Here is a 15,896-nt window from a genome sequence, read left to right as displayed (position 1 = left end):
TTAAGACAGAGCTGAGGAGAAATTTCTTCTCTCAGTGGACAATGAATCTGTGGACTTCTTTACCATAGTGAGTTGTTGAGGCTGCATCTTTAAAGGTATTGAAGGCCGGGTTAGACAGATTTGTTTTAATCAGTAAGGGAATCAAGGATAATGGAGAAAAGGAAAGAAAGAGAGTGGAGCTTAAGATCATCAAATCAGCTAGGATTTCACTGAATGGCAGAGCAGCTTCAATGGCCTACCGCCGCTCTCATCTCTTACAGAACGTTGCATCGCCAACCTCCTGCCAAACCGGGGCTTTGTCTGTCCTCTCAGGAGGATGTGTATGATTCTAATACACTGTTTCAGAGAGTTCTGCCCTGACCAGTACTTAGCCCGCCATCATCATCATAAAACCAGGCGATCTGACCATTTTCTGATGGGAGCTGACTGTGTGCAAGTTGGCTGCCCTGATGCTTACTTCTGAAGGGTGATTGACACTTGAGGGTTTCACTGGAGGTTGTAAAACTTGTGATTTAAAATGCATGTAGTTATTTTCTTAGTTAATTATTAAAAATTTATTTCATGCAACATGGGAGTCAATGACACAGCTGATATTTATTGGCGGTCCCAACCTGCCCTTTAACTTAGGGATTTGCTGGGGCCATTTCAGAAGCGGTGGAGAATCACCGATAATGGCTTCCAACAGCTGAGGAGGTTTGTGAGGCTACTTCAATGGGCTGTTACAAGTCAACCAGGGAGAGACTGGAGACTGGAGTCAGGTGTAATCCCAGACTGGGTAAGAGGGGCAGTTTTCCAGAAAAGGACATTGGTGAACCAAGTGGGTTTTTACAACAATCCTGGTTACTTCTACTAATGCCAGGTCTTGGGTACTGCTGAGAAGAGATACTCACAAAGCTTTTGGTTCTTGCATTCTTCAGGATACATTCACAAGAATGATACATTTCAAACGCTTTACCCTGTATGAGAACCAGAATGCTGATTGGTGGAAGGTAGGCCAATCGGTCAAGACACTGCCAAGAATGGACCAGGGAATTATTCTACCTGACCACATTTATTAGTTCTAATCATAAAATGCTTATAACAGGCAGAGCACTGACTACACTCAACCAGACTGCTCTTGCAAAACTGAGAATATAATGTCTACCAGAAGATGTGATTTCACAATCGAACACTTATTGAACAATCCCAAGTCTGCTCAGAACTGTTCTAAAACCCAGTGTAAGATTGTCAGTCGGGTTCACAAAGTAATTCATTTACAGGTCGTTCTGCTGTATCGCGATAGCTGTGTTCCTCTACAACCTTGCGCGAGACAAAAATCACACTATGGAAAATCACACTGTGGAAGATTGCGAGTAGAAAACCATTGTACCCGTTCAGCAGAAAGTTTGTGTTAGCCAAACAACACCCACAATTCATCAAATCGCATAACAGCCAATTTGTGCTAACAAAACATGCGTTATAGCAAAATAACCTGTACATGTTACAAACCAGACCAACCCCATTCAAATATATCAAAGAGATAACCTAGACCCTGACTTTTATCTTATTTAAAGGCAAGTGTAAGGTGCTGTGTTCCAGATGTAATTCAATTAGTCATGCTACCCAGCATTTAGCAAAACATACTTTATTCTTACACCTGGGTAAAATACAAACAAAAGAAAGGAGGAATGATAAAACTTTAACTCTATTGGAAAAATTAACAGAACAATAGATTGTTTAACTACTAAACAGCAACTGTTTCAATCTAACAACATCCCATAAACACAACCTTGGCAAAGGCAAATTCAGTAAAATAGACTGCCTCATACGTGATGCTTCGCCAGTTCAGTAGAAAAGATTGCCAGGAGAAAATTCTGGCAGAGAGTGAAAATTCCAGCTTTTTGTTGTGGCTGAGAAATGGATCGCAGCTTCCACTGGAAACTTCAAATCCCTAACAACTACTGAAAGCTAAATTAAAACCCTTGTTCTGTGGAAGCCTGATTCCATCCATTCATGCTGCTACTATTGTTCTAACTTTTTTAAAAAAGCACAAGATCTCACAAGCTGCCTACTTTATTGGTTTGGAAGCGATAACACCCACCTCTAGCTTAAAACCTCTCTTCAAAATACACCTCTCAAAGCCATAGTATCACTCTTGTAAGAAACTATATTTTTTGTACCTTTGAAAGGGTCTGTTCTCTACAATAGAATGAACGTTTTACCGGGTGCAAATGAAGACAAAGCGCTGGGATCAAGGAGTCCCTGGTTCATTCCCCAAGGTAATACTTAGACCATTCAGAGCCAACTTGCCAAACAATCAGCACTCCACAGTATAGACCTTTGCTCCCTTTGAATTTGGTATTCTTGCCATTATGTACAACTGCTTTCTTTTTTCAACAAAAGTCGCATTCCATGCTGCCAAGTGATTATTCAAGTACCAGATTTTTCAAACTGAATCCAAAGTCCTGAGATGCCGGGATCGGATTTGAAATCACAGCCCCCAGATTATTAATCCAATGATATAACCTTGGCCTTTCTGAGAAGGTTGTTTTTATGGAGCTAAGACCATACAAATCTCAAGGAGCTAAACAGGCCGAGCCTGAAAGGCAAACAGAAATAGAGAAATGCTGCTGAGCTCAACACATTCATTGGAACATGTTCAGAATGTTCCCCCAGGTAAACATCACCAGCTAGAACTGGACAAATTACTTTCTGGGTTGGGAGGGTCTCATTATTCCACCCATCATTTATGTCTCTGTAAATCATGTTTACTTCATCAACTAAGCTGGGCATGTGTCTGTGTGTGAGCATGAGAGAATGATGTAGGAATGTGTAAAATATGTATATTTAATTGTATGTTTGTGAGAGAGAGGGTGTGAGAGAGAGACAGTGTGAGAGAAAGAGAGTGTGAGAGAGAAAGAGTGAGAGAGAGAGTGTGAGAGAGAGTGTGTGAGAGAGTGTGTGAGAGAGAGAGTCTGAGAGAGAGAGTGTGAGAGAGAGAGTGTGAGAAAGAGAGTGTGAGAGAGTGAGTGTGAATATGTCTGAGAGTGAGTGCGCGAGAAAGTGCGCGAGAGAGTGCGTGAGAGAACGCGCAAGTGTGTATGAGAGAGAGTGTGTGAGTGAGTGTGCGAGTGTGTGCGAGTGTGTGTGAGTGAGAGAGTGAGGGTAAGAGAGAGTGAGGGTGAGAGAAGGTGAGGGTGAGAGAAGGTGAGGGTGAGAGAAGGTGAGGGTGAGTGTGAGTGAGGGTGAGTGTGAGTGAGGGTGAGTGTGAGTGAGGGAGAGTGAGAGTGAGAATGTGTGTGTGTCTGCGTGTGTGTGTGTGCGAGAGAGAGCGAATGTCAATGTGTGTGAGACTGAGGGTTAGCGAGTGTGAGAGTGAGAGCATGAGCACATGAGAGATAGTGCCCACCTGCGAGAGAGAGAGAAAGAGCAAACGAGAGAAAGCGCGCGAGAGCCATTTAGTCAGAGAATTCACCAGCACAGAGACAGGCCCTTTGGCCCAAAATGTTCCATGCCAACCAAAATGTCCATCCACACTAACCCCATTTCCCTGCACTGGGGCATATCCTTCTAAATCTTTTCTATCCATGTATTCGTCCAAATGCCTTTTAAATGCTGTTAATGTACCCACCTCAACCACTTCCATATGCAGTTCATTCCATATGTGTACCATCCTCTGTGTAAAAACATTGCCCCTCAGGTTCCCTTTTATCCTTTTCCATCTAATCTTAAACTGATGCCTTCTAGTCATTGAAACCCCAACCCTAGGAAAAGGACTGCATTCAGCCTATCCATGCCTCTCATGGTCTTATAGACCTATATAAGGTTCCCCCTCAGTTTCCTACACTGTGAAGAAAAAAGCCTTAGCTTGTCCAACCTCTCCCTATAACTCAGACATTGAGCTCTGGCCACATCCTTGTAATTATCTTCTGCACTCTTTCCAGTTTAATGACATCCTTCGATAACAAGATGACCAAAACTGAACACAGTACTCCAAGTGCAGCATCACCAACATCCTGCACAACTGCAACATAACTTCACAAACCTTACATAACTCCCCAACTTCTATACTCAATGGCCTGACTGATCACCCTGGATTCCTTGTGATCTAAACTTCCAGGGCAGCTTGCCATGCGGAACTTCATCAAAGGCCTTAATGAAATCCATAGAGACTACATATGCCGCCCAGCCTTCGTCAACCTTCCTGGTCACTTTTTCAAAGAACTCTAACAAATTTGTGAGGCATAATCTCTCTCTAACACTGTCGCTCTCTCTTTCTCTCTCTCTCTCACCTTCACGTGAGTGAGAGGCGAGCAAGAACGAGTGTGAGACAGAGAGAAAGCAAGCCTGAGAATAAGCCGAGAATGTGAGAGAGAGCGAGAGACAGCATGACAGAGAGGGAAGGTGAAAGAGACATGGTGAGAGAGCAAGAAAGAGAGCGAGTGTGAGCCTGTGAGAGCGAGAGTGAGAAAGAGAGAATGGAGGGAGAAAGCATGAGCATGAGTGTGAGAGAGAGTTAGCATGAGCGTGAGAGTGTAAATGTGAGAGACAGCATGAGAAATCATGAGACTGCATGAGTGAGAGTGAGAGTGTGTGTCAGAGAGAGAGAGAGAGAGAGAAAAAGAGTGTGAGTGAGAGGGGGAGTTAGACAGTGAATGTGTGAGTGAGAGTTGGTGTCAGGTATGGGATGGTGTTAGTGGTGAGTGTGTGACAGACATGGGAGGGAGAGAGGTGTCAGTATGGACAGCCTTGGCTGTTTTCACTCTCCTTCACCAGGCCTCAGGCCTATCTCCATCTGCCACATATTTACCCATTCTCCTAGTCTATCAACATACCTTTATAATTTTATGCTATCATCTCCACGAACCACCCAATTTTGTGTTATCAGCAAATTTGAATATATGGAGTTTCCATGCTATTATCTAAGTCATTATTAAATAATGTGAATAATTGAAGGCCTAACACAGATCCTTTTGGGACACCTCTGGTCACAATGTCTACTCATCATCCCACATTTCCGTCACCTACTACTCAACAAATTTCCCAGCTGTATTGGTAATTTGCCCTCAATTCTGTGGGCTTCCACCTGAGCTAACAGTCCTGGACGAAAGATACCTGTGCAAACTGGAGGGGCACAGGACAGGAGAACAATCTTCCCATGTGACTTGGACTATCACAAGGAGCTCAGTGTAACACTCGGAGTACCATGAGCTGGCAGGTCTCTGAATAGCCACACCCTCTCTTAAATCACAATCCGTTGCAGTCCTTTTCCCGAAATATTCAAAGGTGGTTTTGTGCCTTTTGCAAATGAATGAGATGGCAGAGTGCTGACACTGGACTCTTTCATTAAGATGAACTGCTAAAACAGTGAAGCGTTTATTGAAGCCTGGTTTCCCCAATGATGCCATCGACTCCCCATCTGGCTGTTTCCTTTGAAAGATTCAGACATAGATGTTCCTTAATGAGAGCAGACAAGGTGTTCTGTCAATGTTTTTAACACAGTGGAGGAGGAGCACAGGCATAGATTCTGAATTCCTCAATACGGCTGGAACGATGCCTATTTATAGAATCATAGAGATGTACAGCACAGAAACAGACCCTTCGGTCTAACCCGTCCATGCCGACCAGATATCCCAACCCAACCTCGTCCTACCCACCAGCACCTGGCCCATATCCCTCCAAACCCCTTCTTTTCATACCCATATTCAGGTTGTAAGAAGTCACATCAATGTGTGTTCTCCCCTACATATTGCGAGTTATGAAGGAATCATTCTATGCTACAGCTTCCAAAGTGAAATGCATGGTTATATGCCCCTGGGAATGTTAGCATAAACTGCTCTGGCCCAGAGGAGTGTTGAGTTATAGCCAGAGAGCTGAGAGTTCCAAAACTGTAATTGACATCCGTGAAACATCAGTGGTCTTTGCAAAACCGGATTCAAACTGAGCCAACTCTCAGCAAATCCGCCTCACAATATAAAAACTAAAATTGTCCAGCCACCATCAAACAAGCCAAGAGCTTGCAAGGATTTTATTTCACGGTTTGGAACTTTTCAGCTAACTTTGAGTGTCATGGTCAGGAGCAGAATTCAGACACAGTTACAAGTGGATGAGTTCCCTTGAAGAACAACAGCAGGAGGCCATTCAGGCACCAAGCCTTTGCCAACTCTATAACAAACCTGCACTACCATTCAATCAGCTGATCTGTATCTCAACTCCATTTATTCACAGAAGCTCCGCATCTCCTAATAAACTAAAGCCAATCGACAATAACGTATATATACACATTACGTCTTTAACCTAATGAAAAGATGCTTACAGGACCATTATAAAATGAAGTGCTGAGATGTTGGCTCAGTGGTTAGCACTGCTGCCTCACAGTGCCAGGGACCTGGGTTCTATTCCACCCTCGGGTGACTGTCTGTGTGGAGTTTGCACATTCTCCCCGTGTCTGGGTGGGTTTCCTCTGGGTGCTCTGGTTTCCTCCCACAGCCCAAAGATGTGCAGGCTAGATGGATTGCCTCTGCTAAAAATTGCCCCGTAATGTCCAGGATTACAGCGATAAGGTAGGGAAGCTAGGCTCTTCACAAGACTGGAGATGGGCCAAATGACCTCTTTCCGCACTGTAGGGATTCTGTGGTACTATTAGGTTCAGACACACCTGTTAGGTCAGATTTCAAGGTTTCAAGAGGTATCTTAAAGACAACATGAGACAGAGCCTGGGCAGGTGTAGTGAGGAAATCTCGGATTGAGGCCTAGGTAGCCAAAGGCATGACCACCAATAACCAAAATTAGATACTTCTGAGGACTGGGAGGACAGAGCCGATTATAGAGTTAGGATGAAATGAGGTCACAGATGAATTGGAAAATGAGGATAAGAATTTTCAATTCAACATATTGCTCAACGAGGAGCACAAGGAATGGGGTTAGCTGCAATTTAAGACAACGACAGCAGGGTTTTGAATGTCCTTGTATTTATGGAGCTAAAACAGGGGAGAGCAGCCAGCAGCACATGGAATAACAGTGCACAGGACCAAGAAGTCAATTAACCTCATGTCCATCGCCAATATTTGTCCCTTGCTCAACATAGTGAACTAAAGAACTACTGATCAATACAGGTTGTTCTGCCAGAATGTGCACTTCGTTAATGCAAATTTGCTATGATTGATAAACTGGGGACAGTGTTTCTGCAGCACAAACCTTTAAAACGTGTATTGGTTATAACACAATTCCAGCCCCATTAGTTAAATGGTGCTGCTATTACACGATTTTCTGATAACATGGGATTGCACAAGAATGGAACTCCTGTGGTATATCAGATCTGACTGTATTATACTGCACTGTGGGAGTTTGTTTCAAATCAGCTACCATGATCCTTCACTACATTTGAACTTCAAAAGGTGCTTTGATACCTAGCAGTGTTGAAAATTGCTAGATAGTCTTCCTGAATCTTTATCACATCATGAAAGCATCCACAGCATGTCAGAAGGAAAAGATTTCCAGTTTCTGTCAATAACGGTGGCACAGTGGTTAGCACTGCCGCCTCACAGCGCCAGAGACAGGGTTCAATTCCCACCTCAGTCTGTGTGGAGTTTGCACATTCTCCCCATGTCTGCGTGGGTGTCCTCCCACAGTCCAAATATGTGCAGGTTAGGTGAATTGGCCATGCTAAATTGCCCCTAGTGTTAGGTGGAAGGGGAAAATGTAGGGGAATGGGTCTAGGTGGGTTGCTCTTTGAAGGGTCGGTGTGGACTTGTTGGGCCGAAGGGCCTGTTTACACACTGTAGTAATCTAATCTAATCTAATCACTGTGCGAGTAGGTACTTCCTGATTTCCCTCGAGTGCCCTAGATCAGAACTTTAAAATGATGTCCCTTTCCTGAGGCCAAATGGCTTCTCAGTGTCTCAAAGTATTTGAAACTATTAAACACCCTGGCTCATACTTCAATCTCCAATACTCAAGGCAGTACTAGGCAGGTTTACACAATTTGGTCTGATTTTAACACATCAAGTCCCAGCATCATTCTGGTGAGTCTATGCTGCAGCTAATCAAAGGCTACTACACTTGGCCAATGATGAGTGCTCCAAATGAATACAGCTCAGATAGCTCATATGGTAGCTGTACAATCCCTCTACAGAGGTCACTTTCAGAAATAACCCTGGGAACTCCTTGTCCTGACTTTGTCCTCATTTCCCCTCCCCCCACCCTGTCTCAGTCAAATCCATCAAATTCAGCACCGCCTTCCTAACCTGCAATCTTCTTCCCGACCTCTCCGCCCCCACCCCAATCTGACCTATCACCCTCACCTTGACCTCTTTCCACCTATCACATTTCCGACGCCCCTCCCCCAAGTCCCTCCTCCCTACCTTTTATCTTAGCCTGCTGGACAAACTTTCCTCATTCCTGAAGAAGGGCTTATGCCCGAAACGTCGATTCTCCTGTTCCCTGGATGCTGCCTGACCTGCTGCGCTTTTCCAGCAACACATTTCCAGCCAGTTAAACAGCCCAGTGCTATTAGAACAGAAAATACCTCATTGGAATACATGTTGAAATAAACACAGCTGTGGAAAATACCATGGATTTATAGAGCGCTTCATAAATAATCTCAAACTACCTTGTAACCAGATGGAAAAAATGTCAAGTGCAAACCCATTTAGAAATCTAATGATAGATGAGCAAGTTAATGGCCATTTTTACAGTCCCCTGTCTGAGAGGGTGACAGATTTCTAAAGCAAATAATGCGTTGAAATGGTCACGCCTGCTATATGATTCCATGCAATTTCTGTAGATTTGTCTACAAGTCAGAAAGTCGAAGGATATTAAATATTCATATTTTGACTCTTTTCAAACTTTTGAGTTCTCTTGGGGTTCAGGGTGGGGATTTATCACTTTGGACTAAATATATATTTAGTACACGCTTAGATAGTTTAGCAAGATCCCCATTACTCCAATTTAACCCAACTAAGAACATTAATTCATTTACCTCTTTCCACAATCTCAGGGTACTGCACAGCAATGAGGATTTCAATCTCACTCCAGAAACAACAAGAATGTAACCAAAGGGGAAAGTGTAGGAAGTGGAAGTGAGGAGTGCGACACTGCGAGAGGTGCTCGCTTTGAGTGAGACATTAAACAAAGACCCTGTCCATCCTCTTAGTTAGTTGTGCATAGCTACCATTCTTCAGTTTTTCCTCCAAAGATTTCTAATACTGTACCAGAAGCCTGCAGGCAGATTCTCAAAGCTTGTAATAAACACGTTCCAGGAGTGATCGCTTTATTTTACAAAATATTATTTTGCTGAGGGTTGGGTCAATTCACTCCAATACTTAGAAAAAATAATCTCCCCAACGTTCCAGCTCAATCTATCCCTCAATTGTGTTCACGGAAACAGCCTATTAGCTCGTTACCTTATTGCTGATTGTGGGAGCTTACCGTGCACAAATTGAATTTGTGCACAGTACAATAGTGGCCACACTTCAACCATATCTTGTTGTTGTGAAGTATCCTAAAATTGTGCAAGGAGCTATATAAATTCAAGTTCTTACTTCGGTTAAAGTACAGTAATAGGGAACTCACTAAACTACATAAGCACATTCTAAATGTTTATTTAGTACAACGTCATCAATCCCAAACCTGAACCCTAAGAAGACCTGAAAGATTGAAAAGAGTCAAAATACGAATGGAAATTTTATTAGAATTAGTTTTACGTTACTCTCAAATTATATGATTTCTTATGCTCATTAATTCATGAGAGCCTGCACACAAAGTTGCGATTATTTACAGATTTCACACACCAATCATTTCTTTATATGTCTGTTCTTTGATTGATGTGGAGGTGTCGGTGTTGAATTGGGGTGGGCAAAGTTAAAAATCACACAACTCCAGGTTACGGTCCAACAGATTTATTTGGAATTTCTAGCTTTCAGAGCACTGCTCCTTCACCAGGCACATAGTGGGACAGGCTCGAAGGACACAGATTTTATAGCAATAGCAAGATTTATTTTTCTACAAAATTTTGTGTCTTATGACCCTGCCCCAGTAGTTACCTGATGAAGGAGCAATGCTCTGAAAGCTAATACTTCCCAATAAACCTGTTGGTCGATAACCTGAAGCTGTGTGATTTTTATACTCTAACGCTACTTCCAATCCGTTTTCAGCTCAGGGATGGTTTTCTGAACTGAATAGCTTGTTGAGACAATGCAGAGAGTATCACAAGGCAACCGACGTCAGCAGTAGGACCAGGCCATGATACCAGGAAGCTTGGAAACCAACCTACGAGTAAACCCATGAAGAACTAGCAGCAATTGAAGCCACAAGGCTAATTCTAAACAAAAGTCATTCGTGGGACATGGGTATCGCTGGCTGGTCCAGCATTTATTGCCCGTTCTTAGCTGCCCTCGGAAAGATGGTGGTTTAAGAACCTTCTTAAACCACGGCAGTTCACCTGCTGTGGGCTGACCTACAATACCACTGAAGAAATTCCAGGATTTTGACCCAGCAACAATGAAGGAACGGCAATATATTTCCAAATCAGGATGATTAGTGGCTCAGAGAGGGGAACCTGCAGGGAGTGGTGTTCCCACATATCTGCTACCCTTGCTCTTCTGGATGGAAGCGGTCATGGGTTTGGAAGGTTCTTTTGCAGGATTTTTGGTGAATATCTGCAGTGTATCTTGTAGACAATACACACTGCTGCTACAGAGTGTCGGTGGTGGAGGGAGTGGTTGCTTGTGGATGCGGTGCCTTAAGATTGACTTTTCTAGTCATTACTTGCTAAACTGTACAAATCCTCCAAGCACATTAAATTGGGAGTATAGGTGGTTTGGCAGCTCCAGAATCTTAAGATCCAGTTACGCCTAATTCAGCTTTGACTCAATCACAAACTGAAGGTGAAAGTACTTCACCCACCTCAAACACCCAACCCACAACCGCTGTCTGAAAGACTTTTCCCTTTGTCAAAGAAGTTTGAAAGAGTGTGGAATGGAGCCAGTAAAGAAGAATGCAGTAGGGGCTGTACAGCTTGGTGTTGTAAGATCTAACTCTGGCTCTGGAACCCTGGCAACCGGAATAGTGCTTTGGATGCCAGTAGCCCATCAGGTCAAGTCTTTGAACAGCAGCAAACATGCCCATCTGAGACCTGAGAGGGGCAGACATTGCTGCAGGAACTGAGTTGCCGAGACAATAGCTGACTGAGGAAGAAGAAGGCTGCCTCTCATTACACCCGTTAACGGGTTAATACATGGTTGCAAAGAATAAGCAAACAGCAGGCTGAACTGTCTTTTATTTTATTCATTCATGGCGTGCAGGCTTTGTTGACAAATATTTATTGCTCTGCCCCCAACTGCCTTTGAGAAGATTGTGATCTGTTGTTTTCTTCAGTACAACTTAGTGGTTTGCTACAGTATTTCAGAGGGCAGTTTAAAGTCTGCTGTGGGTTAGGAGACAGGTCTGGGGCTATACAGGCAAGGCCAACAGATTTCCTCGCCTGAAGGACATCAGTGAAGTGAATGGGTTTTTATAACGATCTGATCATTTCAGGGTCAACATTACTCAGACTAGCCTCTTAACAGCAGATTTATTTGGCTGACTGAAGGAACATTTCCCAACCAAAATTTCAAATTTTGGTTTGGACTTCTGGATTACTAGTATAGTGACATAACCATTGTGAAACTGTACCTGTTTAAGGTTGTGTCTAAGGAATGTGAAAGTTAATTAGATAAAGACACGGTCACTAATATACAATGGACTATGGACTTATTGTTCAGTGTTCTGAAACCTGCATCCCCAATCACCAGCCGAGAAATGAAATTCCTATTCTCAACCTAGTAATCTTGAGCAGCACAGTGGCTCAGTGGTTAGCATGCTGCCTCACAGCGCCAGGGACCCGGGTTTAATTCCAACCTTGGGCGACTGCACGTGTGGAGTTTGCACATTCTCCTTGTGTCTGTGTGGGTTTCCTCCTGGTGCTCCGGTTTCCTCCCACAATCCAAAGATGTGCAGGTTAAGTGAAATTGGCCATGCTAAATTGCCCATAAGTGTTCAGGGATGGGTAGGTTCGATGCATTAGTCGGGGGAAATGTAGAGTAATAGGGCAGGGGAATGGGATTGGGTAGGGTACTCTTCGGAGAGTCAGCGTAGACTTGTTGTGCTAAAGGGCCTGTTTCCACACTGTAAGTATCCTATGATTAATCTGCTGATGTATGCAGTTACTGTCCAGTGTAAGGAGTTGACCTCGATTGAGTATTGCAGACTTGCACATTCCAAACTCTAGGACTACATGCTAGAGTTTGGGGCAGCTGCTGCCAAGGCGCAGTGGGGAAAGACCACTGATTAAGGTCTTTCTGAGAAAGAACAATGGGGGGTCCATTCAGTTATTAGACCTTCCCAGTTCCTCAAATATATGTAATAGCATCTTGCATAAGAAAGAAATGCCTTGAGTTTGTCTGTTGGCAACGTCAAAATTCAATGTTTGTATGTTCTTCATTTGCAAAGACTATACAGAACCAAACTATGTTAGTGACTGTATTCGTAAAAAGATCTTTATATACAAAGAATATTTTTGAAAAAAGAATTGCTGCCTTGTGTCCTGAACGAAAAAGTAATTCACAAAAAAACTTCAAAAGCTGCTCTGCAAGAGTGGTGAAAAGTTCCAAGGTAAAATAAAACTACATTCACCACAGGGAAAAACAAATTCAGGCAATTTGTAGGTTGGATTTTTAAAGACGGTTAAACAAGCTCCTGACCAGGGAGTTAGCCCAAACTCCTGACATCTTTGTTTGGGTGTAGCCATGTTTATCAGAACTGGGACTGGAAGATAAGCAAACTCCTCAATAAGACAGTGCATACTGACACAAGAGTAAAGGACACAGAGTCCTGTTACCGACTAACAGCTAGGGAACACATTGCTCGAGAAAGTGACACTGATTGCTCACTGAGACCCAAAGGTCAGTACAACCGAGAAAGGCAGAAAAAGAACAAACAGCTAAAAGCACCAAGGATTTGGAACATCCGCATGTATTTTCAAAAGCCGAAAGGTGGACCCATGAGTTGTGGGATGGTAATAAGAGGAAAAAATAACAGGGGGAAGCCCAGCTGAGCAGTTGAAGTCAATGGTCAGCAAAGTACCCAGCAGAAAAACTTCGCCACCGTTTACTCTGAGCAGAGCTCAATTTCAGCATCTGAGAACTACAGCTAGAGTGACACAAAGGAGAACAACCACAACACCAATTCTCAAGCTGCTCAGCATCACAGTTAAGAGCCAACAGAGCGATTTGATGAAAACTAGAAGTTTAACCAGTGATTCCTCTTACGTCTCGCTCACATCTCAGATGTCAAACATTCAGTGCAAACAGGAAGCTGGATAACAGAGGTTTATGACACGGTGACAGGGGGGAACCAATTCAGCCCACAGTCTGTCCGAGCCTTGGAGCAGCTCAGGAACTAAATCAAAAATGTTCAAGCAGGGAAGACAAGGTCAGATGTTTAAATGGAGAAGATTGCCAAAGAGAATAATCTGGACATTAACTCAATACTGTCTCTGCACAGCTGGCTGTCTCTTTCCCACACAATAGCTATGCAGTCAATGAACTGCTTTTGAAGTGATGTGATTTAGAACTTTCCCCAGGGGACATGAAAGTAATTTATTTCTCGTCAATGTTTAAGACTCTGACTCTGGGCCACAGAAGTCTACTGTAATTACTTCTGAACAGGTCCGATAAAAAAGGTGCAATCTTAAACAGGGGCTCTTGTAGCATAGTGGCAGTGTTCCTAACTCTGGGTCAGAGGTTCTGGGTTGAAGTCCTATCACAATATGTGCAAGCAGATCGAACAGAAAGCAGGTTTGAAGAATAGGTTTAAGAGGTGGCTGCAGGAAAGTAGGCGAAGGAAACCTGGAAATTGGGCAGGAACATGGCATTACAGATCTACTGCTCAGGTTTAGGATAAGCACCACAATTAGTTTCTCACACTGATGACCTGAGCTCACATTATCATTTGTATCAAATGACGTCTTAGTATCAGTAATTTCAGTACATTTGTCCAAAGTCCAGTGAAACACACTACTTATACAGTGTGATACATTAGCCAGGGATGTATGGGTTAACTCCGCACAGATGGCCTCCTTCTTCAAGGACCGCAATTTCCCCCCCCGACGTGGTCGACGGTGCCCTCCACCGCATCTCCTCCACTTCCCGCTCCTCCGCCCTTGAGCCCCGCCCCTCCAACCGCCACCAGGACAGAACCCCACTGGTCCTCACCTACCACCCCACCAACCTCCATGTACAGCGCATCATCCGCCGTCACTTCCGCCACCTCCAAACAGACCCCAGCACCAAGGATATATTTCCCTCCCCTCCCCTATCAGCTTTCCGTAGAGACCACTCCCTCCGCGACTCCCTTGTCAGATCCACACCCCCCACCGACCCAACCACCACTCCCGGCACCTTCCCTTGCAACCGCAGGAGGTGCAACACTTGCGCCCACACCTCCCCCCTCACTTCTCTCCAAGGCCCCAAGGGAAACTTCCATATACCTATCACCCTCACCTTGACCTCTTTCCACCTATCACATTTCCAACTCCCCTCCTCCAAGTCCCTCCTCCCTACCTTTTATCTTCTCCTGCTGAACACTCTCTGCTCATTCCTGAAGAAGGGCCTGTGCCCGAAACGTCGAATCTCCTGTTCCCTGGATGCTGCCTGACCTGCTGTGCTGTTCCAGCAATAAAGTTTCAACTTAACTCCGCACAAGATGATCAGTTCTTTTTAAATGCCTGGTATTGTGTTGCAGGGCAATTCATGGTGAGAATATCACTCATGGCCCAGATTAGATGGTGCAGGCTCGACCAGCAGCAAGTTTTCAAATGGAACATCAGTGCCATTTAGTCAAATTACTGCATGCTTTTGGCAACATGCAGATCTTGAGATGTACGGGTCCCACCAGATATGGCCCACTATATCCACCTTGAAATTAACAAAGTGTGTAGCACAGACCCTGGAGAAAGAGTGGACATAAACAATCAGAAGGTTTATGATGTTTAAAGGTACTGTGTCTTATATGTGGGAACACAAGGCGCCTGCAAGACTCCTCCCCCCGCCCTTCACAACCCCAAGTTACTCACCATCCTGACTCGGAAAAGTACCGTCGTCTCGGCATTATCACTGGGTCAAAATTGTGGAACTCCCTCTCTAAGGGCTTGTGGGTCAACATACAGAACATGGACTGCAGCGGTTCATGAAGGCAACTCACACAAGTAGGCCACTTCTCAAAGGCAACTAGGGACAGGCAATAAATATTGGACCAGCCAGCAACGCCCCTGTCCCATGAGTGGATAAAAAATAAGTTGTTTTGTTTGTTGAAAGATCTTCAATTAAAATGCAACATAAGGAACTCAACTGTCCAAAAATCACTGCCTTTGCTTGTGTACTGTATGAATTCACTCTTGCACAGACTCATACAATTGAACTGACAATGATTAAACTTTGTATGCCCACAACTATTTGCCACAAACTAATCTTACCTAATGTGTACAATAAATACTTTGTTGGTACAAGTTCCACCCAGGGAGGATGGGTTCTGTAAATTGCACAATTGCTATTTATTGAAATTAACAGCCTTGCTGGTCTCCTCCCACTCCCCAAAAAATGGAAAAAACCCTCAAATCCAAAGAAAGATCGAGCAGGCAGGGGCCGTTGTCAACACGTCAGCTCGAGATCAACAGTTTTCTACAATAACACTGAAGTCCACCAATTTCCAGTTAATACTTGTTCATGAAATATGATTTGCACAATATATATACAAATATACATAAACTTGGTGCATCTCACATTTCAATGATCTGAAATTCAATTACTTCTAAGCTAGAGTATCTCCAGTGGCTTTGTACCAAGATGGAGTTTGTTAGGAACATGTGTTTAGCTTCTAGA

The 15,896-nt window shown here is 43.8% G+C and overlaps 1 protein-coding gene across 2 annotated transcripts in view; it reads right to left on the bottom strand.

The window, feature by feature from the left end:
• LOC122557066 (serine/threonine-protein kinase 26) overlaps window positions 1-15,896 on the bottom strand; it is a 124,391-nt gene that overhangs the window by 95,129 nt on the left and 13,366 nt on the right. Inside the window, exon 1 of one of the 2 annotated variants that reach the window (XM_087992259.1) lies at window positions 15,092-15,243. The exons of the other annotated variant lie outside the window; for it this stretch is intronic. Within the exon in view, the coding sequence (XP_087848385.1) occupies window positions 15,092-15,094 (3 nt within the window). The 5' untranslated portion in view covers window positions 15,095-15,243. Of the gene's footprint in view, window positions 1-15,091; window positions 15,244-15,896 lie in introns of those variants that run through there. 2 annotated transcript variants of the gene reach the window in all.

This window comes from Chiloscyllium plagiosum, unplaced genomic scaffold, assembly GCF_037043375.1.
Source record: "Chiloscyllium plagiosum isolate Xiang-an unplaced genomic scaffold, Cpla_swu_hap1 HiC_scaffold_11, whole genome shotgun sequence".
NCBI lineage: Eukaryota > Metazoa > Chordata > Chondrichthyes > Orectolobiformes > Hemiscylliidae > Chiloscyllium > Chiloscyllium plagiosum.
Note: the sequence above shows the minus strand (reverse complement) of the source record. Positions and strands in the feature narration are given on the sequence as shown.